The sequence below is a fragment of the Diabrotica undecimpunctata genome, chromosome 9 (genome assembly GCF_040954645.1).
Source record: "Diabrotica undecimpunctata isolate CICGRU chromosome 9, icDiaUnde3, whole genome shotgun sequence".
Lineage (NCBI taxonomy): Eukaryota > Metazoa > Arthropoda > Insecta > Coleoptera > Chrysomelidae > Diabrotica > Diabrotica undecimpunctata.
The window spans coordinates 84,501,302-84,527,152 of record NC_092811.1 but is presented as its reverse complement, the minus strand read 5'-3'; the positions used below and the strand labels follow the sequence as shown (position 1 = coordinate 84,527,152).

The 25,851-nt window shown below is 34.4% G+C and overlaps 1 protein-coding gene across 4 annotated transcripts in view; it reads right to left on the bottom strand.

Annotated features, from left to right (window-relative positions):
* The window catches only part of LOC140450208 (choline transporter-like protein 1), a 258,955-nt gene that overhangs the window by 29,572 nt on the left and 203,532 nt on the right, over positions 1–25,851 (bottom strand). For all 4 annotated transcript variants that reach the window (XM_072543690.1, XM_072543689.1, XM_072543688.1 and 1 more), the window contains 4 exons: positions 25,375–25,600; positions 21,130–21,362; positions 15,742–15,971; positions 2,416–2,582 (listed from right to left, as the gene is read on the bottom strand). In XM_072543690.1, the coding sequence (XP_072399791.1) occupies positions 2,416–2,582; positions 15,742–15,971; positions 21,130–21,362; positions 25,375–25,600 (856 nt within the window). The remainder of the gene's footprint in view (positions 1–2,415; positions 2,583–15,741; positions 15,972–21,129; positions 21,363–25,374; positions 25,601–25,851) is intronic.

Genomic DNA, 25,851 nt, shown 5'->3' with positions numbered 1-25,851 from the left:
TTGCAATGATTGAAACTTCTCCTGACGCATTTCTGTCCGTTTCGACTACTTCTACTACAAGTACTGGCATACTGCCACCGCGACCCAAGCGTCAAAAGGTGATGGATACTTCCATTAATAAAAATATTAGTTTAGTACAAAAGAAACAAATAGATATGGATTTAATAAACCTATGCAAAGACTCGTTTCATCCGTTTTCCATAGTTGAAGAACGAGCTTTGAAAAAGTTTGCAGGGTGGATTCCTGGATATAAACCACCAACAAGAAAAACTTGTTCATTACGCCAGGCTCATTACTTCACGAATGTTATACCAAAACTAAGCAAATTATTAGATCACAAGTTGTTAAAGAAGTAGAAAATATCTGTATTACTACTGACCTTTGGACATATGGAGTAACTGAGTTACATCGCATTAACAGGACAATATTTAACCGAAAATTTAGAATTTAAAACGATTTTATTAGGCTGCTGCCATTTTTCTGGAAACCATAATTCAGAAAAGATCGCTTTTGAAATTATTTCACTAATTTCAAATTTCAGTTTCTAAAAAAACACATTTCAAAAAAAGTACCTTATCTTTTGAAAGGCTTTTAAAGAATAAATTACAACAACAAAGTTCCCAAACGGCCAATCCAAGACGTGGAAACTAGGTAGAACTTCACCTATTACATGTTAAAAAGAATGACCGAGTTAGAAGAGGCAATCCGTTCCACTTTTGTATTAGTTAATACAGACTTAGACTTGGACCAAATCTAAATAATGAAGACTGGATTATTTGTTTTCAATTTTCCCAAATTTTACGGCCTTAAGAAATAACAAGTACAATGAGTGGCCAAAAATACTTGAAGGGTAGTTCAGTGATTGTTATGGTACGCTGCCTTCAATAATCTTGCAATAAAATTTTAGCAAACGGCAACCTTACATCCATAGTATCCGACGTAGTACAATTACTAATATCGGGTTTAGCAAAAAGTATTGTACACATGTTCAAAATCTGGTTTTAATTTTAAATAAAAGAAGAACACGGTTAACAAGAAGTAACGTAGAAAAACTTACGTTTTTAAATGTCAATTTAGACGATTCACGATTTAATAATAACGTGTAATGTAAATGTAAGTACGATTTACTATTTGTATTGTTTAGTTTATCTTTCAAGTTATAATAAATATATCCTTTATTAGTTTCTTTCACTTCAATAAATATACACATAAACGATAATAGCCATGTTTGTTTATGTAGGTACTCTCTTACTTGAAACTACTGTTAAACAATCATAGTTATTGTTTGCGAAAATCGGTTTAGTTGCGTTAAGAGCGTAGGCGCAAAATTTCAGGCCAATGCTTTTTAAATGTATTCATTTTTTTCGAATCCTGAGAAAACTAACAAATATTTTTGAAAAATTTAAACGCAGAATTAAAGGTGACATTATTGCCGAGGGTCGAAATAAACAAAAAGTTTTTTTGAATGAGATACTTAAAATTCAAAATCACACTAAATTTTCTCTTTTTTCGCCCCTGTAACTTATTAAAATAAACATTATGGAAGTTTTCAGAGACTTTAGGCCCTCGGTAATAATGTATTCTTTCATTCTGCGTTTAAATTTTTCAAAAATATTTATTAGTCTTCTCAGGATTCGAAAAAAAAAAAAAAGAATGCCCACCTCTACTCATTCGTTACCTGTGTTCTACTTTGATTCGGTGCTTTGACTACGCGACATGAGACGTTGCCTCGTATGAAGGTTTTTTATTGTGGTTTGATATTTCAATTTATTATTTTTATTGCGAATAAGGCACAACGTGACTTTAAAATAAGCTTATCTTGATGTTTAGATTTCCAATTCGGAAATCGTACTTAAAATACTATATAACTACTATAATATTAATAAATTTTATTTACAGAAAACGATTTCCGAAGTGGAAATCAAAATGTTAAATTAAACTTATTGAAAAGAAAAATTGTGGCAAATTTAAAATAAAAAACAGTAAGCTGCCATTTAAATCAATTCGCCCAAATTTGATTATCTTAGAATGTTGTTAAAATGCTAAAAAGACAACAGTCAAATAAAACCAATAAGTTTGGCAATGTTGAACTTCTCCTCTTTTCTTAGTTCCACTAATGCTATTTCGACGATATAATGGGCTGACCTAATATACCTCTCTCTGTTTTTAAATAGGTGTTTCTCACTCCATCTCACGTAAGATACATACCGACCATAAAGTTTTACCTACACTGTATAGTGATCTTCTTTATTGATTTCAGCTGTTTCAATTATGAGAGATTAACTATTTATTGCAATTGTGTTTATTATTGACTTACCGTCGTTCACACTTGATTGCGTAATTTTTTTTTCCATTTCAGTTTATTTTTTAATATACATTCAAAAAATATCAAATAAAACGTCAAAAACTACTTACATGCATAAGTCCAACGGTGATCAATAAAGAAATTAGAACAATCAACATTTGTGCCATTCCCAACACGAAATCACCAACAAAGTTAATAGAAACAATGTTGACAGCATTCTGGAAGATAATTTTAGCAGCTCTTTTACCAGATTTGTAGAAAGGTTTACCATGCATAGCTAAAACGATAAAATACAAGAATAAAAACAGTTTATATTCATTAAAATGTGTAAACGTACATAGAGAAAAAAATAAGGTTTCTTGTAGTACTGGAATCTAAAAGTAGTATTGTATTCTTTTTTTTTACAAACTCGCATTAGTCTATATGGCTATTGGCGAAAAAAATGAACATCCACAGAATACTACAACAATCAAATTTTGTATAAATGGTTTATTGCTTTTAAATATTGAATAATCACTTTGGCACCGTAGTTTAAAAATAGTCCTTTCAAATTCTCCACATTCATCTCTTTCTGCACTGTGTAACGGGAACTGCACTAGAAGGTGTTTTATTGTTAGTGGGGTCTCGCAAGCATAAAACTCCGGTTGAGGATCTAGTGTCACCAGGTGTCTATGCTTAAGGCGACTATAACCAAGCTGAAGTCGCGTGATGATCACCGGAGAAATACGATTGGTGGAACTGTCGACGACAACCCATTTTGTATTTGAACGGTCCGCCACTGCAGCCCAGCCAGCCAGCTAGTCGGTACAGACGACAGATGACAGAATGACATTCCATCACCAGCCGTTGAGAAGCATAGAACTATTTGTTACTGTTTTCATATTTTGTGCAAATTCATAAATAAATGCAGTATTTTAGACTATTAATTAATTTCAATGAATACAGTCCACTACAACAATAAACATTGGTCCATTCGACCCGATATTTGTGATAAAATCAGTGCTAAAAGTGATTCACAGTTAACGGTCAAGTGAAAGAACACGTGGGATTGCCGAACAATATACAGCCAAAAATACCGGTGAGTTCCCATCTGATTCCTATACCTATTTATACTGTTTTTGTTTGTGTAAGTTGCATAAAACTATTTACAATCTATATATCTATTTAAATTCAATTCGAATCTATTTGATTAATAAACAATGTCGGACGAACACTTAAAAAGATTAATTAGAAAACGCGCTGGTCATAAAGCTTCATTTACAATTTTCTCCAAATTTCTAGAGTCTATTAAATGCTAATTAGAATTACATGATGTTGAAAAAATCGAACTAAGCGAGCATACAAACAATAACACTTCTATTTCTGACGGGGCTTATCGTTTACAAGGTGTAAAACTGCCAACAATACAAATTCCAAAGTTCGACGGCACATACGAATTTTGGCTAGAATTTCGAGACACTTTTGAGTCACTCATTCATACAAATGATAGTATTACAAATATTCAGAAGTATCATTATCTTCGGGCATCATTACAAGGAAATGCCGCCGCAGTCATAAAACCTATCGAATTTTCCGCAAACGGGTACAATTTGGCATGGGACTCTGTATGTGATCGATACAATAATAAAAAACTCTTAATACACAATCATATTAAAGCTTTGTTTTCATTGGAATCTATTCACAAAGAATCTTTTGTAAAATTTCGTAAATTAGTAGATGATTTTTCAAAACATTTAAAGTCACTTCAACAATTAAATCAGCCGTGTGAACAATGGGATGCCTTACTTATATTCATTATAACATCAAAACTAGACGAAACTACTATTAGGGAATGGGAAAAGCATATTGCTACTCAAACGGAACTACCAACTTTATCCGATCTAAAAGGATTTTTAAAATCAAGAGCAGATTTTCTAGAGGCAATTGAAATGAACATTGAAACAAAAAATAAAAGTAAGGAGAACAGGACGACTAGGGGATTCTTAGCAACAAAAACAAACTATACATGCGTCTCTTGTCAAGGCGACCATAGCATTTACACTTGCGAAACATTTTTAAATTATCCAATAAACGAAAGGTGGAATTTTATTAGATCAAAATCATTGTGTACAAACTGCTTGCGATCGGGTCACTCTAATAAACAGTGCAAACTCGGGCCATGTCGCAAGTGCAAAGCACGTCACAACTCACTTTTACACAATAATACAAATGATAGGAGCATCATTATAAGCCAAAATAATTCGGGCACGTTCAATAGAAATTCGAATATATCCAATAGCAGTATTAATACAAATCCATCACAAAGTACAAGTGAGCCAATAAATCCAGTAACAAGTAACAATACATTTTGTGGTAACAGCATGCTTTCTTGTTATGATACAGGCTATGTTTTTCTCTCAACAGCAATCTTAAGTGTTAAAGATATGAATGGTAAAATGCAAAGGGCTCGTGCACTATTGGATTGCGGGTCTCAATCTTCATTTATCACAACAAACATGTGTAACAAACTAGGAATCAAACCACAAGATGTCAGCTTAAATCTTTTGGGCATAGGCAACAAACTATCAACTATTACAGGTCAATGTCAGTTAGAGATTTGCACATCTAATAATAAATTTGTAAAAATAATCAACTGTTTTGTATTGCCAAAAATAACAAATATTCTTCCTCATACAAACATTGATGTAAGCGCTATAAACATTCCTAATACAATTCGGTTAGCAGATCCTAATTTTGGCAATGCTGGATCTGTTGACATTCTTATCGGCGCAGATATTTTTTGGCATTTGATTTGTAAAGGTCGCATATCTTTAGATCAAGGTCCTATTTTAACAGAAACAATATTTGGGTGGATAATTTCTGGCCCGCTGGGATCGGTTCCCCACAATACAATATCTTGCAATCTTAGCACAAATCTGGAACTAACTAAACTTCTTCAGCAATTTTGGGAAGTAGAGGAATTGCCAAATATTCCTCATCTATCTGAAGAAGAGCAATTGTGCGAGGACAATTTTCAAAAAACTAATACACGTGATCCAAATGGTAGATTCATAGTTATGATGCCATTAAAACAATATCCGCATGTGTTGGGTGATTCAAGGATACAAGCTGAAAGAAGATTTCATCATCTAGAAAAAAGATTAGCACAAAACAATCCTCTTCGCGAACAATATATACAATTCATGCGCGAATATCAGGAGCTAAACCACATGTCGTTAGCAGATATCTCTGAAAACTCTACTGTCGACTACTACATGCCACATCATGGTGTCCTAAAGGAGGACAGTCTTACAACAAAACTTCGTGTCGTGTTTGACGCATCTTCACCAACAAGCAACGGGTTATCATTAAACAATATTCAATGCGTCGGACCCAGTATACAACAAGATCTATTCTCAATTCTCATCCGATTCAGAAAACACAAATTCATCATAAGCTCAGACGTAACCAAAATGTACAGGCAGGTGTTAATTCATCCCAGCCAACGCAGTCTTCAAAAAATAGTCTGGAGGGAAAGTCCTTCAGATCCATTACAACATTTTGCTTTAAATACGGTTACTTATGGCCAAGCATCAGCTAGTTTTCTTGCTATCCGATGCCTTTTCGAGTTAGCTAACGAATGCCAATTGTCGCAACCAGAAATCGCGAAGATATTACGTCAGGATTTCTACGTAGATGACTTGTTAACCGGTGCGGATACTATTACTGAAGCTTCGAACATTTGCCGTGAAGTCTCACGTATTTTACTTACAGGTTGTTTTCCACTCAGAAAATGGATTTCAAATGACCCAAGAGTTTTAGAAAGGGTAAATAATCAAGATGATTCCTTTGGAATTCTAAACCTCTCTAAAGATGGAGTCACAAAAACTTTAGGACTTATTTGGTCATCCCAACGTGATTCACTATTATACAATGTACAATATAACAATTACAAGGAAACTTGTACCAAAAGAGATGTTCTTTCTTTAATTGCAAGAATATACGATCCACTAGGCTTAGTAGGTCCTTGTATCATACTTGCGAAGATTCTAATGCAAAGGCTATGGACTGAAAAACTGAATTGGGATGAAAAATTAAGCGGTTCATCACTAAATACTTGGAATAGATTGAAAAATGATCTTGCCAATCTGAAACAATTAAGTATACCACGTCATGCAGTGTGCAATAATGCTAAAGATATAGAAATATACAAGTACTGATGACAAGGGAAATATCTCGGTTAAAATTCTATGTGCTAAATCAAAGGTTGCCCCTATCAAAACTCTAAGCATTCCACGCCTAGAGCTTTGCGCAGCTGTATTACTTTCACGTCTTTTAACTAAGGTAATTGAATCCATTAATATATACCTCAATAAATGTTATTTATGGTCAGATTCCACAATAACCCTTGCTTGGATCAATACTTCTCCTAACAATCTTCAAACCTTCGTAGCTAACAGAGTCTCCGAAATTCAGGTCTTAACAAAGTCCTATACATGGAAGTATGTACCCACACAAGATAATCCTGCAGACCATCTATCAAGGGGATTATCTCCTTCTCAAATACTAAATTCTTCACTATGGTGGGACGGTCCGTCATGGTTGTCTTTAAGGGAAGAATTTTGGCCCCTTTTAAATCCAAAGGTAGACATTCTACCCGAAATAAAATCTCAAACTATTCTCAATTTTGTTTCCTATTCTCAGCAAGAACAATGGTTTCCATTCAAGGGCTTTTCACAATATTCGCGTTTACTGCGCGCATTTGCATACATCCTTAGATTTAAAAATAATTTATTAACACCCAAAATTCTTAGAGATTGTGGCTCTCTAACATTAACCAATATTAATGACGCTCGTCGTTATTTATTGAAGATCATACAACTACACTCTTTTCGCGAAGAGTATGATCAGCTGTCAAAACAAAAAAGCGTTAGTTCCAACAGCAAGCTCTTCTCTTTAAACCCATTTATTGACCAGGATGGTTTAATACGTGTTGGTGGTCGCTTGGCTAACTCGGATTTTCTATATGACAAAAAACATCCCATTGTCTTGGATTCAAAACATCATTTCACGATATTATTTTTCCGTCATGAACACCTGCGTCTATATCATGCAGGCCCTCAGCTGCTTCTATCTACTATTCGGGAGACATATTGGCCTATATCAGGCAGAAACCTATCTAGGTTGACTGTTAAACAATGTACTACTTGTTTACGATTTAATCCTAAACCTATACAACCAATCCTGGGTGATTTACCACGTGACCGATTACTATACACATTTCCCTTTGCCATCACTGGTATTGACTACGCCGGTCCGTTTTTGCATAAAAATAAGGGCAGAGGTGCCCAATTAAATAAATGCTATATTTCATTATTCATATGTTTTGCTACAAAGGCGATTCATCTTGAGCTCGTAACCGATTTGAGCACTCAAACATTCATGCTTGCCTTGCGCCGCTTTATCGCTCGTAGAGGAAAGCCAGCCAAATTGTACTCAGATAATGGTAGAAACTTCGTAGGTGCCATGTCTGAACTTAAAAGATTTTTAAAAATTAACAATGCACACATACAAGATTCATGTACACATGAGGGTATTGAATGGCATTTAATTCCGCCATATTCTCCACATTTCGGGGGACTCTGGGAATCCGGAGTAAAATCTTGTAAATTTCACTTAAAACGTTCACTTAAAAATACAAATCTTACATTTGAGGAGTTTGCAACAATACTATCACAAATAGAAGCAGTACTCAACTCCAGACCTTTGTGTCCTATTAGTCCTGATCCTAATGATTTAACACCACTCTGTCCCGCTCATTTCCTCATCGGTAGAATGCCAACGCTAGCTCCAGAACCAGATCTACTCCAAGAGATTCCACAACGACTCAATAGATTTCAACGCATCCAACAAATTTTCCAAAGTTTCTGGAAGAGATGGTCTTCCGAATACGTCGTCGAGCTACAGAGACGTTCTAAGTGGCAAATATCCAAGGGAGAATTAGTAGAAGGAACTTTAGTCCTTATCAAAGATGACTGTCTGCCACCAGCAAAGTGGAAACTAGGCAGAATAACTCACATACATGACGGATCGCAGAATTCCGCTAGAGTTGCAAAAATAAAGACTCAAGAAGGTATCATCACGAGGTCATTCTCCAAAATATGTCCTCTCCTTCCATTAAATTGAAAGATTCAGGATCTTTCAAGGCCGGGAGTATGTCGACGACAACCCATTTTGTATTTGAACGGTCCGCCACTGCAGCCCAGCCAGCCAGCTAGTCGGTACAGACGACAGATGACAGAATGACATTCCATCACCAGCCGTTGAGAAGCATAGAACTATTTGTTACTGTTTTCATATTTTGTGCAAATTCATAAATAAATGCAGTATTTTAGACTATTAATTAATTTCAATGAATACAGTCCACTACAACAATAAACAGGAACTATTAGACCATGGTTAGAATATTGGTTTTATCTCAAGTAATTTCGCCTGTTTTTTGTGCCATCTGCTATTCCATAAGTCAACTATTTTACTGTGGAAATATAATTTGAGATTTGTTGCTGTAGTTTTTGGCAGGATCTAAAGAGGTGCGTCCTCTAAGGTTTCTCGTGCATATTTATCTGCCAGATCGATTAGCGGGATTCCAATATGAGATGGCACCCACAGGAAACCAATGCTTCGGTGATTTAGATTGTGCAATTCTTGTCTAATAAGTTTGGCCACAGGATAGGAAAACAGATTTTAGAGATGATTTCTAGAGAATTTAGTGAGTCTGTAATTATTAGGAAGTTAATTTCAGAACTTTTTGTAACGTGACATTTGGCTCTATATATTGCAAAGAGTTCTCCTATTAAAATAGTATTAGTCTCCGTTAATTTATATTTCTTTATTTCTGCTTTTGTTACAAAGGCAGATGCTACACAATGTTCCGTCTTAGATCCATCGGTGAATAACTGTTTGAAGGAGAAGGAGGATAAGGTTTGATATTCAGAATTAATTAAATGATGATTGGTTTCTTTCTCATTTTCTGTTTAATTCATTTATGATTTGTCTGCATCTTTCATAAACGCAGGAAGTGGGTTTTTGCGTGCTGAATATTTAAGGAGCGAATGGTTTGGTTATATTGTAAAGAGTACCGCTTCGTTGCATATGAGAGTATTAATGCCTGTATTGTTAAATCTAATGGTAGTTTACCGAGTTCGGCCTGAAGACTTATGATAAGAGTTGTTCTAAATGCATAAATGTATCGCATATTATTCTGAGCATTATTTTAAATGGTGCAGACGAATAAGTATGGCTTCCATAATCAATCTACCGATTGAGAAATCTACCAACTCTCTTATTTCTCATAATTGTGATAAGTGCATTTATAGGTTCATTATTGTTTACTATTTTAATAGGAATAGGAATCTTTTGTTCTTTGTATGTGAACAAATCTTTATCATAGTTAGAATTTGTGGATTTAATTTGAATGTTTCCGCTATTTTTTATACAATTTCTGCATGGTTTGTTATTGACGATTTTTTCTAATGAATCTATTCCTTGATATGAACTAGAGCCTTCTTTATTTTCTTCAATATGTTTGATATGGCTCCTTATAAAGGTGTGTAATTATTGATCGTTTCTACATATTTTATCCAGGATTGTCTTTAGATCTTGTGGTAACCAGTTTGGCTCCAGCCATACTTTTTTTAAGTTTAATTAATTTTTTTAGGTTCTTGTGGTGTTTGTACTTTTGGAAAGCTTCTTTACTTTCCTTAATAGCTTCTTTACATTCTTCATTCCACCAGGGAGTTACTTTGTCTTGTAATCAAATTTGTTTTTGTAAATTTGCAAAGACGACGAGAGACGGTTCCTCAATAGGAAGACGATCAGTATAAAAGACCACAAAAACGATGGAACGAAAACTTACAGCAGACACACTGAAAAAGGACAGTCATGTCTATATAAAAAGAAGAGAAAAAATTGACTTAAAATATATGGTAAAGAAATTAAGAGAGAAACGTTAAAGTACAATATTAACAATAAATCCGAATGAAACAAAATACCTCAGTATAGGTGAAGGAGTAACACACCTGTCACTGTCAGTTTAAAACAAATAATAGTTGTTTATGTACCAAGAGCATTAAGTAGATATTTACGCCTGAGGGCGAATATCTCGCTGTCCGAGGCTATACATGTATATTAATATCTACGGTACATACAAACTTTTATGTCATATATAGAAGTAGTTTTAGTTTGTTATTGTATTCACAATCTAAATATTTTTGAACAATTAGAAAATTTACCATAGTACAGTAGGCAATACAGTCGTTAGGGTAATGTTACATAACTAAACATCTGCTGCCGTCAAAAGTCAAAAAATAAGACGAGAATATGACAAATTTGTAAACTGGATGGCAGATAACTGTGTAGAATATAATAATGAAACTGTACTGCTTGAATACTTATGTGATCTCGCTGAAACGATTTCTTTGAGTTCCTTATGGTCCTAATATTCAATGGTAAAGAAGACTTTAATGATCAATAAGAATATTAACATCGCTAATTACCAATAAGTTAAACGAATATTTGATAGGAAAAAGGGTCAAAAGGAAACCAGCCAAAAGTCCTGTCTAGAGAAAAATGTTTTAAAATTTATCCATAAAGCACCGAATGAGACATTTTTAATGAACAAAGCTGCATTAATCTTTGGTGTATTTGCGGGATGTCGATGGCAAGAACTGATGCATATGCTAATTAGTCAAGTAGAATATAGAAAATCAGTTTTGGTGGTAAACGTACCAGAGACGACTACATAAATTAGAGTGGTTAAAAGATTTTTTCTGACCTATAGACAAGGTCACTGTACTGTACAATTAGTTGGAAAAAATCCTTCCTCACAGCAACATATCTAGGTTTTAGCGATCCTGACAAGTATACAGTCTGCGCCGAGCATCAGCAACTCTTCTTTCTGGCAGACGCTGGAGCCAGTACGACAACGTTGAAGCGGCATGGTGGATGGTTGTATGTCAGTTGCTGAAGGATATATAGAGTGTGGTATTAAAAGAAATTAAGTTTCAGAGATGCTGGTAGGCAAATCTGGATCTGACGTTTCCTTACACAAACTTGATACGCAGACAATGAAACATGAATCAACATTTGCTGCTGGAAATCTATCTATCACCGGATCTTTTGCTAGTTTTATGTGAATATCGCTAAATAATATTAAGTATTCGATTATAATAATTTAATTCCATATTTTGTAACTTTAATAATAAATGTAATTAGGAAGTTGTCAAAATTTTTCTTGTTTTTATGCCTGTGCTTGCCATAAAGTACATTTTATGCTCGTACGGGCATATAGTATACTCTTATGTAGTTGGTAACTAAGCAATAAAAATACAATAATGAATTAATATGACATAAAATATAATCCGCCAAAAAAGTATCGCATAACTTATAAAATTACAAATATTCCTGACAGTATTTGGTTAATTTAAATTATTTCTTTCTGGTCCTTAAGAATATTAGGGCTAGAATAAATATTAAAAAGAAATTTGTAAATACAGTTTACTGTTTAAGAAAAAAAAATGTTAATTGCTATTTTGTCTGGTTTTTATATTATCAGTCTTTATTTTACTTTTGTAAAAAGTACACAGTTTGCGTTTAATTTAAATTTAACGAGAGATCAAGTGGTTAGAATAATTTCCCTCATTGAAGACGGAAAGAGTCAGAGATATGTGGCAAATTTAGTGGGTGTAAATCAGTCGACAGTATCCCGAGTGGTAGTAAGGTACCGAGAGACTGGTATTTATGAAAGACGAGCTGTAACAGGTGAGCAACTACGCATGTGGACAATATATTTTTAGTCCTTCAGGCTTTGCGTCGAAGACATTGTGACTGCAAGTCAACTTCAACATAACTTAGCCGAGATTCGAAATGTACGTGTGTCTTCAGAAACTGTTAGGCACATCTTAAGACAGTCTGGAATTAAGGCCAGAGTAGCTGACACTGCCCCGAGAGGTGTCGGGTTTGTAGAAACGCACAAGAATGCTTAGGCGTCACGGTCACCGGTCTACACTCCTAGTATCCAAGACGAGACTCTCTCGTGGGACCACTCTACCCTAGAATAACAGAGACACATAGAAGCGACATAGCGGTCCAAAAGCGTGTACCATTTTTGTATACGCATGCCCGATTCTGGTTGTATTACTGTCAAAAACACGTGCTTATTCTTTAATTCTGGTTGTTTTCGATAGTCCGTAGGCGTCTATGGTAAATACTCGACACAAGTGCATTTGACCATTTATATAATTTATTTATAGTTAAAAGGTTATAGTTATAGTTTAATTATAGTTATAGTAAAAATAATAGTTATAGTAAAAAATAGGTTCTCGTTATAGTAAAAGTTTAATTTATATTTAAAATGTCTGTATATATTTGTGCGATTCGCGGATGTTCATCTGTGACAGGAAAAGGAATAAGTTTATTTAGATTTCCTAAGAATAATAACAGGTAATTACTATTGCTTTGTAATTATTATTAGTTATTACTAATTACATAATAGTATTGGTTTGACTTTCGAACAGTAAGCCGACGCAGACGTGTCTGTCCGAGCTATAAAAAAATAAACTTTGGTCTGCCAAGGGATACCTAGTTCAAAATGAAAACATTAAATTTGGTGTCAGTGCTATTTCTTTTATTGAAAGACGCAAGTCTCCGAAGGCTCAGGTCAAAAAATCAACAGATGGTGGCCAAATGTCGGCGCGCTCGAAGACAACAATACGAATATAGTATTTTTAAGAAATAAAAATATATAGAGGGTTTTATACACGAGAATATTTGATTTAAGAGCGTAGGCGCAAAATTTGGGGCAAATGTTTTTTAAATGTATTCATTTTTTTCGAATCCTGAAAAAACTAATAAGTATTTTTGAAAAATTTAAACGCAGAATGAAAGACCACATTATTACTGAGGGCCAAAAGTCCCCGAAAACTTTTATAATGTTTATTTTAATAAGTTACAGGGGTGAAAAAAAAGAGAAAATTTAGTGTGATTTTTAATTTCAAATATCTCATTCAAAAAAACTTTTTGTTTATTCTAAGGGACTTTCGGCCCTCGGTAATAATGTAATCTTTCATTCTGTGTTTAAATTTTACAAAAATATTTGTTAGTTTTCTCAGGATTCCAAAAAAATGTTAAAAAGCATTGGCCCGAAATTTTGCGTCTACGCTCTTAAACGAAACAAAGAAATTACTAAAATGCTCAAACTAAAAATTGTTGGAAACATAATTAGACCGATAATTGGAAAAATCTTAAAATTCCAACAGAACAAGACTTCAAAATTGCAAAAACATGGTTGCAAATAAACAAACTTACATTAAATTATGAAAAAACTAAATAGGTACTCATCTACTTTTTATAGGCATCAGGCATCATTTGGTGGCATCAGTAAATTACCTTTTGTAAATAAAAAATAATTACACCATTAAGAATGTCAACAAAAGTCGGCCCTGCAGGTAACTATTTAGTGCAATATTTCATATTTATTGAAAGTCAACATAAATGCTCAATTTGGTTTAAGAGCGTAGGCGCAAAATTTCGGGCCAATTCTTTTTAAATGCAATCATTTTTTTTTCGAATCCTGAGAAAACTAACAAATATTTTTGAAAAATTTAAATACAGAATGAAAGATTACATTATTACCGAGGGCCGAAAGTCACTTAGAATAAACAAAAAGTTTTTTTGAATGAGATATTTCAAATTAAAAATCACACTAAATTTTCTCTTTTTTTTTCACCCCTGTAACTTATTAAAATAAACATTATAGAAGTTTTCAGGGACTTTCGGCCCTCAGTAATAATGTAGTCTTTCACTCTGCGTTTAAATTTTTCAAAAATACTTATTAGTTTTTTCAGGATTCGGAAAAAATGAATGCATTTAAAAAACATTGGCCCGAAATTTTGCGCCTACGCTCTTAAGAATTTATATTGTGTGATATGCCCACTGACTATTAATTTTCTGGTTGTTAGCTGTCATTGGCGGCTTGGCCACGTAACTTCAAAGAACTGTCGCTTCTCTGTGTTGGGTTGTTCTCTGACTCTACTCTCATTCCACCTCTCTTGGCCTTGCGTCAAGCGTGGTGTTGGTGTTCCGGCACGTACCCGCCAGGAGATTTAAGAGTGGTAGAGGAGAGATCCTCGGCGGCGATCTGTCTACGTGCGAGGTGGAAATTCCTCTGCCTGCGTCACCTATCCGCCTGTGGGAGGGGATAACGGGTAGGTGAGGTAATCGCAACACAGGTACTACGGGGAAGGTGGAGCCCCACGAAACGTGTCTTGTGTACGTGGCGTGGCACCTTCATTTTGGTGTCGGACTCGTAGGGGCAGTGGAGGCGCTAACGGTCGTATGCCGAAAGGCCAGGTAGACCACGGTCCTGCCAGTTTTTATAATTGGAGGGCACAAAGCTATAGCAATGCCCCGAGACTTACAAGGGAATACCGTATAGCACGTCTAACATTTGCAAGAGAGCACTTAAACTGGAATATCGACGACTGGGGTAATATACTCTTTAAGGATGAGTCAAGATTTTGTTTATACACTTCGGATCGAAGAATTCCAGTTTATAGAAGAGATGGCGGGCGTTATTTTTAATGCAACCTAAGACCGGCGACAAACTTTCGAGGTAGATCTATTATACTCTGGGGCGGAATATCTCTTAGGGGTCAAACCGAATTGGTACAGCTATATGGAGGATCCTTAACTGCTGATAGGTACATTAGAGAAATTTTGGAGATGCATGACACACGTCACAACAATCGTTACCGATTACCTTCAAGAGGTAAATTTACAAGTTTTGAATTGGCCAGTGCACAGTCCGGACTTAAATCCAATAGAACATGTTTGGGACAATCTCTACAGAAGGGCGAGATCTGGTAATATGACGCCAGCTAATCTTCAGGACCTGCAACGGTTGTTAACCGTAGAATGGGATAATATCGATCAAGATTATCTAAGAAGATTAATTGGAAGTATGCCACAACGTTGTCTAGATGTTATAAGAGCTAGAGGAGGCAATATGTATTACTAAATTATCATTACTTTTGATTTTTATTTTTTTTTATTCAATGCTGTTTGTGCGCTCCTAATTTATGAAATAAATTAATTAAAACCTTTGTTTTTCGTACATTCTGCATTTTTCTTTTAATACTTGTTACGTAAACAACAGTAAAAAATCCATGTTTTAAATTATTTTTAAAACAAAATTTGCAGTTTCATAGGTGATGCGATACTTTTTTGGCGGAGTGTATATTTTCAACTATATTTATTGGAAATAAATCACAATTATAATTAAAAATACTTAAATTATTTTGTTACTTGAAACAAAAGAAAAATTTAATAGGCTATATTCAAATAAAATATAACAACTTGTTCGGTATTGTTAAAAACTTTTATATAGAAACGTGACTTACCGATTAATATGTAAGCATTTTTCGACAGGAACTTAAGAAAATCTTCAAGGGCTCCAATGCAAGCATCGACTATTGCTTTGACTGCCTTGTTTTTAGTCAAAGATGTAAGAAGGGCTCTAATGATAGCAATGATTGTAATGATTAAAGATCCGAACGCAACACTACCAAGATGGTATTTGAAGACGAATCCAGCACTGGAGCAAATTGGACTGTCCAAGTTATTCTTGTTTCTAAAATAAATTTAAAATGTTAGTATATAATTATTAAATGTAGAATATGTAGCTGATGAAGGTTGGCGTATTAATAATCTTTTATTCAATTAATCAATTAAACAACTCATTTCATGTAAAATTCCTGGTTGTATCGGTCTGGAATTGAGAAAATAATTTAATATTATTCAAAAGTTTGGTGATTTTCATTGTTCAATTAACGCTTTATTTTTATTATTTTATAATACACTATACAGAGTGGCCCAAAAGTTTATAAACGACCAATTATCTCGTAAATAGCTAGTTATAATTTTACAAAATATGAGGTACACCTATTTTGGGATACGGAAATTCCATATTTGATATTTGTAATGTTGCCAGATTTGCAGTTTCTCTTATATTATTAGCAACTTTAGTTTTTCAAATTCATCACCCTGTATATTCAGTCATTATATTCAGTTTCCTATTCAATACGAGTTCAACCATTTGTAACACTTATGATTTTATGTAGTCTGGAAGGTCTTAAATACATAAAACAGTGCAAAATATGTAGATTTAAAAAATTTTTAATATTTAACTGTAGAATGCTGTGGTTTTGACATTTGTTCACCATTTGTATTATTAACTAAAACTGACAGTAGTTGTTTTTCGAAAAGTTCTACAAGATAAATTGCTTCTCTAAAACGGCTCTTAACGAAAAAGAACGAATTACTATTCTAATGATGAGAGAGTACGGTGAAGAAAAGGATCTTATTGTGAAGTAGCCAACTTGTTCAATGATACTTTTCCAAACCGTTCTCCTATTCATAAGGCGACAGTACAAAAAACAATAAAGCGATTTGAGGAATCTGGAGAAGTAAAAGATAGATACCGATCAGGTAGACCGAAAAGAATTATGAATGACAACAAAACTTTCGATATAATGCAAAATTTTGTTAAAGGTCCACATACATCCTTACGCAGGGTTGCACAAGTACATGATGTAGGTCGTCCTTCAGTATTACGTGTATTAAGTAAGAATAAATTTAAACCATACAAAATTAACTTATTGCAAGAATTAAGTGAAGATGACTTCAATCGTAAATTAGAGTGGATAAAATTGAAAATGATGAAAATTTCGTTAACAGAATATGTTTTTCCGATGAAGCAACCTTTACACTGTGTGGAACTGTAAATCGACTCAATTTAAGGTACTGGAGTGACGTAAATCCACACTGGATGCGTGAAAACCATACTCAAATACCACAAAAATTAAATTTATATTCAGGTATAGTAGGTACTCAGTTAATTGGGCCATTTTTTATCGAAGGAAATTTAACGTTAGATAATTACGAAATGTTACTTAGAAATGAAATTGTACCTACACTGAGAAAGTTGTTTGGGTCCAATTTTAACCAGATATGGTTTCAGCAAGATGGAGCTTCAGCTCTATTTGGTGTAAATGTTCGGCGTTATTTAGATGAGATATTTCCCGGACGATGGATTGGTAAACGAGGTAGATTTGAATGGACTCCACGTTCACCTGATTTCAATCCTAAAGATTATTTTTATTGGGGATACTTACAAATTCAGTTTATAAAACTAAACCAGCAAGTCTTACAGAGCTAAGGCAACGAATTATCGATGAATCTCGAATAATTTCTAGACAATCATGGAGAAATGTGGTATAGGTTATTCCACCAATATACGACTGTTTTGAATTATTGCGACAACGAATATTTCACTGTGCAAGTAGAAGTATGAAAGTAAATTGGTCTAATCATTGTTCCAATAAAAAGGATCTACTGTTAGTATGACATCTAAACTAAAATTATTTCAGTTAATAAATGTTCAGATAGACGCAAAATTGATTGTGAAATTTAATCCTAAAATAACAAAAATTGTTACTCAAACGCTTCTACAAATAAATAAAATGAGGTCTATGAAGACAAATGTGTTCATCAGACATTTGGGTTGGGCTTCGGTGAAATGTAAACACCAAAGAGGCGTGCCGGATTTCTTTGATATTACACTATGTTATTACTTTATTAGACACTACAACTGTAATAAAAAGAAATATACAATTTTTAATATAAATGAAAAGAAATTGGCAGAATGATGGTTCAGAAACCAGAAAAAGAATCTAATATTTCGCTTTGTTAGTTTTAATTATTTGTTTTGTGTGGATGTACTCTAAAAGTTCCGAAAGTAAAGGGTATAACACACCGGCTATTGATAGTTAAAGTACTGAGTCGTTACAGATATTAAAAAGTAACTAAAATTTACATACACGTTTCATATATCGCCGACTGATTTTAGTTTTAAAAACCGTCCGTATAGAGGTGTCCGGTGAGGAGAGGTGTCCGTTAAGAGAGTGTAGTTTATTTGTTTATTGAAGCCAAAAATGCCGAGACGTGTTTTAGATGTAGACAACTTTATATTTAATGTACTTTCTTATTTTACTGCTGAGAAAACCAACGAGGGCCCTTTGCGACCAGTTCAGTCCGTACATAAACGTGTGTGTGATGCACTCTGTATTAGTGAAACAAAACTAAAGTCCGTTTTGCAAAAAGCAAAAAAAGTGGACAAAGTGAACAAAATGTCGCACAATACCAATCTCGCCGACAACCAAAGACTATAGATCTTCCCGAAGGTTGCAAATTTGAAATCCGTGAGACAATATATAAAATGCCCAAAAAGAAAGAATATGTTTCTTTAGATTCAGTGATACAAAAATTAAAAGACAGAAATATATTTGAAATTTCCAGAACAAGTCTCTGGAGAGTTTTAAGACAGATTGGCTTTAAGTTCAAAAAGAAAAACAATAGAAAGGCTTTGTGTGAAAGAGCTAGTGTCGTTCACAAAAGAATAGAATTTTTAAGGAATTATAACAAATTTAAAAAAGAATGTTCTTCCTTCGTATATTTAGACGAAACATCGATTTTTGCTAAAGGCGGTATCAAACGAATTTATCAGGACGAGAGTATAAAATCAATAGAACACATCGATAACGGGGGAAAGAGATACATTATAGTGCACATGATTTTATTGAGGGAGCAGGATTTGTGTTTTCATCAAAATCAAAATCAGTCAATTATCATGACAATATGATACCTAATAAAACAAAAGAGGTTAGTCTTTGTATGTGGGTATATTTTATTTTATAAAAACCCTTAAAAGGGCAACATTACAAGCACGAACGTTTTCGGAACAACTGTTCCATCATCAGGTTATACTTACAGGTTACCATGCCTGAGCCACCAAAATATTTGGGTAAAAACCCTTTAAAATGTAATGTGTTACCAAAGATTGTACATGTTGTTGATAATATTATATGATGTTTAATATTTTAATTAGATTTTACTTCAGGTAACATACACCCATGCTTAAGTGAGTTCCAGTGTCCGGAGAGTAAACCTCTTCAAAAATGAGGTTTACTCTCCGGACACTGGAACTCACTTAAGCATGGGTGTATGTTACCTGAAGTAAAATCTAATTAAAATATTAAACATCATATAATATTATCAACAATATGTACAATCTTTGGTAACACATTACATTTTAAAGCGTTTTTACCCAAATATTTTGGTGGCTCAGGCATGGTAACCTGTATTTTAACCTGATGATGGAACAGTTGTTCCGAAAACGTTCGTGCTTGTAATGTTGCCCTTTTAAGGGTTTTTATAAAATAAAATATACCCACATACAAAGACTAACCTCTTTTGTTATACGTGGTATACAGCCAGCTACAGGAATTATTTTCCTTGTGGATTTTACCTAATAAAACGGCTTATCGCTAGCGGCAATTTAATCTTTCTATCTCTGCACATGTTTCGGATAGCCACAATTCCTTCGCTTTGTAATGACAATGTCATAACTCATAACAAGGTAGAAAAATTATTTGTAAAACTTTCAATATTTTTATTTAAATTCAAAACAAAAGGACTATAATAAAAATATGCAAATCAGACTACCTTGTACAGCTGTACATTTATGCTGCCTCTATTTCCGAAAAATGTACAGAATTTTTCTCGTTATTTCTCGCATCTAATTTGTCTAACATTATTTAGACAAAAAATAAATAACATTGCGCTTCTGAAAGACTATGTATCCCGAAAATGAATACTGCTACTAATTAATTTTACACCTGTATGGAAGTAATCGATAATGATGTTTTTTTGCTGTGTTATATACCATTTTTACTTAATTTTATCAAAAAAAGATTGATAAAATATACGTCTCACATTACTCTAACCAAGTCAAATTAGAAATATTATATCATATTATAACTTTTTTCGGTAGAACGATATAGCAACTTAAGACATTTTGTGGTGGTAAAAACAAAATCAATGGAAGCAGACTCTTGAAGTCTTCAGTTTAAAAGCGGGGCATTCACGTTACGATTTAAAGTTCAACTTAGTAGGATTACTGAGTTGCTATCAAATTAGCGCCCCAACTTCAGTCCTAATCTGTTTTCATGGTGCTGTACATCGCTCAGTCAAAAAAATTAAGGAGTAAAGTATACGCAAAATATAATTAGGAGGTGGAAAGTGGCAGCAGCATTGTGTTTGTTAGCCTGACCATTTGAAAAGAAGGAAAGAAATGTTGGATGAAGAAATTATTCGTTGATCGTGTGAACTATTGTGATACGAAGAGCATTATTAATATTCCACGAACAGAGACTATTTCTGTAAATCTCAATAAATTCAGAAATTCCTTCCCTGTTCATTATGAAAGGCGTGCAGTAGGTACCCAAGGTCAAGCGCTGACTGAAGAAAGTTTTGATCCGAGTTCCGACTCCTCCATTCACGCTCCCACTGCGTCGCCAGTCGGAAGTTGGACCTTCGAGTCGTCCCTCTTAAATGTTCCGACTCGTACAACTAAACTTCTAACAATCCAGCAAACCCACTCACGGTCCGATATCTGATCCAACTTCGGAGGTTGGACCACAAGTTGGACTATATATCGAGACGTGAATGTCCTGCTTAAGATAAGGTAACATAAGAAGAAGCCACATTGTAGTAAAACATGTCATGTAGAAGTAAACCGTTGAAAATTTTTCAATAATATACTTTTGAACTTATTTATTTTGCTGGTATATAACAATAATGAATTAAATTTAATAAAACAATAATTCACAAATTATCAGTTATGGTCTGGTATTATTTTTCTAATTCAACAGAAAAATAGGTATACTTACTTCGACCAGTACCATTTAGCAACAGCTCCAGCGATAACCATGTACTGTACCCCAATGATAAACTGTGTACTCCAGAAAGCAATGATAACGTTAAAAATCATTGCAATTTGCATCACAATATTTTCTTTGTAGTACAAAAAGCTTGGTGTCAATTCGCTTAAAACACCTGATGTGATCATGAAGGCTGTGGTGAAAGCTAAAAGTCCCAGTATAATAAGCTCCACGACGAACGTCTAAAATAAACAGATAAATTAGTCATAGTTTGACAGGAGTACAAGCTTTTGGAGAGAGATGACGATGCATCATGACTTAATCTGGTAACGCCCTTAATTTTTTTTGTGCTGTTTGCGTATGTTTGAAGAACCACTAAAAATTGTTTCGAAATCAGTAGAAAAATATTTTAAAAAAATGTTGACAGTTCTAAATATTGAATTTATCCCGTATCCATATGGACCCCGTGGCTATTAAAATAATAAATCTATTAAATCGCAGAACTACGACAAAAAAATTAATGTATTTTTATTGAATAAAAAACCTATAAATATATATAAAAGTATAAAAAAAGTATAAGATAAGTACAAAATTAAATTCATTTTTAGTGTGATAGGTTATAAAACATGGAGCACATAATCCAACGTTACATTTGATGCATATTGTTCTCACTTTACTATTACAGCTTTCTAACCCGCATTTTCGTCTTTTACCATCTTTAGTAGAATCTACCAAATGTCAGTATCTACAATATTATTGTATCGTATGTCAGGTATTACTTTTCTTGATTTAGCTTGGGATTAGATTTGGTCCTGGTCGTAAAGTGATAGTTTGCTATTTTGTCAAAAATTCTTGTAACCAAGTACGCCTAAATGTTAGCTGGGACAAATTTGGGTCTTGAAGTGGCACATTAACCAAGCATTAAAGACACTAATTAATAAGACATGTAAAGGGATTCCATAACCACTTTTTCTCATATGTTTTTCCCAGACTCAGTTAAATTTTAGTCCATTTGGTCTGTTCAACCCTCTCTCTCTCTTGTTGTTTCCCCATTACTGAGGATCGTGATTTCTCCCAGTATTCCTAACAATGTTTGCCCATTGGTCTCTATCTTCAGCTGCTCTGAGAGCTTCGCAGAATGAGTTTCCAGCTAAAGTCTTATTTTGGTCGGACCAACTCGTTGGTGATCGTCCTCTTGATCTTCTCCCAGTATGTTTGCAGAAGCAATTAATCTCTCCAAACTATCGTCACATCTGCGAATCACGTGACCGAAAAATTGCAGAATAGGTTGCAGACATAGTGGACAGCCTTTTTTTAATCTCGGGTTTGTTTAGAATGGAAACGTTCCTATGAGCTGTCCAAGGTATGCGCAGCATTCTTCTCCAGCACCATAACTCAAAAGCATCAGTTTTTCCGTCAGTCTCTGTACCGTATAGAAATATTGAGAATAGAAGAGCATTCACCAGTCTCATCTTGATATTTTAAGAGAGATCTGCCTTTCTAAACTTTAGTTAGGCGACTCATTGCATTTTTTGCCATACCATTACGTCTCCGAACTTCTGCTTCACAGTTACTATCGTTAGTTCTACTAGACCCGAGATAGACAAAACATAACAGATAGTCCACTATCAGGTATTCCTGTAACATGTTGTCAGTTTAATAGTGTAGAATCTGTCGAACAACCATTATTTTTGTCTTAGCTATATTGATTTTCAGATCAACTTTATTCCTTTTGTACTCAACTCTTCACAGCAGATTAAACATTTCTTGCTCATTTGCTGCTATAAGTGTAGTTTCATCAGCAAATCTTAAATTGGTGATTTTCCTACCCACTGTTACTCCACTGGCTCATCCATATAAAGCCATCCTCATGACAGGTTCACCATAAATGTTGAATAAGTCAGTTTGAGAACTTCTGATCTAGTCGTACTGTTGCTATATTGGACTGGTACAGATTTTTAATAAGTGTCACCAGGTGCATTGGTGTGCCCATTTCTATTAAAATGGACCACAGATTTATCCAGCTTACACAATCAAATGCCTTTTGGTAGTCAACGAAGCATATAATCATAGGTACTGGAAATTATCTAGACTTTTCAATGAGTTGTCTGAAGTTCGCTTATTCCTGAGCTATTTGGTAATGTAGATAGATCTTTGACTTTAGCGAGAAAGACAGTAGGTTCTCTAGGGTAGTCAGATGGCCATTGATTTTCTGCTGGTACCTCGTTATTTTTTACCTTGTTAAAGGACTTTAATTAGAGGCAGATTAAGCGTGCGGATGGAAGAGTCTTAAGAACCAATATGTATTGAAATAAAGCTAAGATGGTATGAGTACTTTAGAAAGTTGCTAAATGAAGAACACCAGAGGAGAGACAGAGGACGCGGGATCTCAAATGAGAAAGTAAAGGAGGGAGCTCCTTGATCGATGCTCTTTGCTGATGATATATTAGTGGAGGAGAGCAAACATAATTCGGAGAAGTTGGAGGGTTGGCGAAGGGCTATTGAAGAGGGGAGGACTTAATATAAGCAAAACGAAAACGGAGTATATGTGGTTAGGAGGTAGAGGAATGGTTGGAGAGATAGAATTGCTTGGAGAAAAACTATGAAGAGTAGGAGAATTTAAATACCTTGGCTCGTAAGTAATGGAAAATGGCACACTACATCGAGAAATTAACCACAGGATACAGGCTGGTTGGGTTAACTGGAGGCGAATGAGCCGAGTACTTTGTGATCCAAAAATCGAGGAAAAGCTGAAAGGAAAATAGACGAAAGAAAGGAGACTAGAAGGGACAGAATCAGGAATAACTTGATTATAAAAAGAGCCGGGGTGAGTACAGTCTCAAAAAAGATTCAAGAACAAAGACTGTCATCATCATCATCACTGGCTCGACAATCCTTTTTGGGTCTTGGCCTGTTCCAGGATTCTTCTCCATTCTGATCTGTTTCGTGCTTTTTTTCTCCAGTTTTTTATTTTTAAGGTTGTTATATCATTTTCTATTTGTTCTAAGTATCTCAGTTTCGGTCTTCCTCTTGTTCTTTTTCCTACTGGCATCTGTTTGAATATTTTGTTTGGTATTTCGCCTTCTTCCATTCTTTCTACATGTCCTATCCAACGCAGCCGTCCTATTTTAATGAATGTGATAATATCCGGATCCTGGTATATTTTGTATAGTTCAGAGTTGTATCGTCTTCGCCATATTCCGTTTTCTTTTGTGCCCTTATATATGTGTCGCAAGATTTTTCTTTCGAAGGTGGCTAACAACGTTTCCTCTCTTTTAGTGAGTGTCCAGGTTTCTGAGCCATATGTGAGTACCGGTCTTATTAGGGTTTTATATATTTGTCATTTTGTCTTTCTTGCGACGTTATCTGATCTTAGGTGTCTAATTAAGCCATGGTAACATTTATTTGCAATAAATATTCGAATCTTCACTTCCTCCGTAACGTTATTATCAGACGTGACTAGGGATCCCAAGTATATAAAGTTTTTTACCCCCTCTATGTTGTATTCTCCTATTGTTATATTTTGTGGCTGCCTTATTTCTGCGTTTTTACTTACCTGCATATATTTTGTTTTGGTCTGATTGATTTTAAGACCATTATTTTGTGCAGCTCGTTCTATTTGGTTGTATGCCTCTATCATTTCTTTTCTTGATCTTGCGATTATGTCAACATCATCTGCAAATGCTAGTATTTGCACGCTTTTATTAATTAAGAGTTAATAAAGAACAAAGACTGTAATGGTTCTAAATTCCTATCATAATCCACCGCAATTTTAAAATCATTACCCTACTCCAACCTTTAATAATAATTCCTACTCCCACTTTAACCACACCCCTTTAGACATATAGACAGTTTTAAAATAGCTAACAGAAAAACTCAGTCTTGATTTTTGACCCGAGTGGGCACAAGATGCTTTTCGTACTGAAGTGCCTTTTCAGAATCTCTCTCTCCTAGCTGGGTTTAACGCGAACGGACGTCAAACCACAGACGGGTTTTTTCTCTCTTAGTGATAACCACTAGATACCACGCAAAAATACCGCGAATCCTCGTTTAACACAATCTCTTCGATCTTAGTGTTAGTACCGCGAGACGCGTGTGTAAAAACCGCTAAAGACAGCTCCCCGTTCGAGAAATAACAGCAATATTGTTAAGACTTTTTGAGAAACTTGATTTGGCTATGATTTTTATAACAATTTATTTGCGTCTAGGTTAGTATTAGATCAAATAATTTTTATTTAAATTTTTCTTACTTACAATTATTGGAATAAACAGTAATTGTGGCATAGCAAAAGCGGCCTTTGTAGCTTCCTTCAGTAACTGAATGACTAATTGGATCTTTCGGTACATGAATACAGCGACCAACAAAAATATCAATATAAGAATAGTAAAAAAGATAGCGAGAAATAGAATACCCTCTTTGCTGGATTTCACGTTACTGTTATTTTGTTGAACTAATTTGTCGAAATTGAAGTAGGCGTACCTAAAATAAAAAAGAAAATTAGACAAATAAATACATGTATGAATATTTGAGTCTTGTGTCATCCAAGATACATGGCGCCTACATATTTTTATCCACACCTTAATGGTTAAAATTAGTAGGTGAGCGGTCTTTCTGCTTTCGTTTTTGTGTCCAGTTTACTATAACATACTCGAATTTTAATAGGAATGTCAGAGATTTATTCACGTCACAAAGCTTTATTCTTATTGTAGGACGGCTAAATACTAATTCAT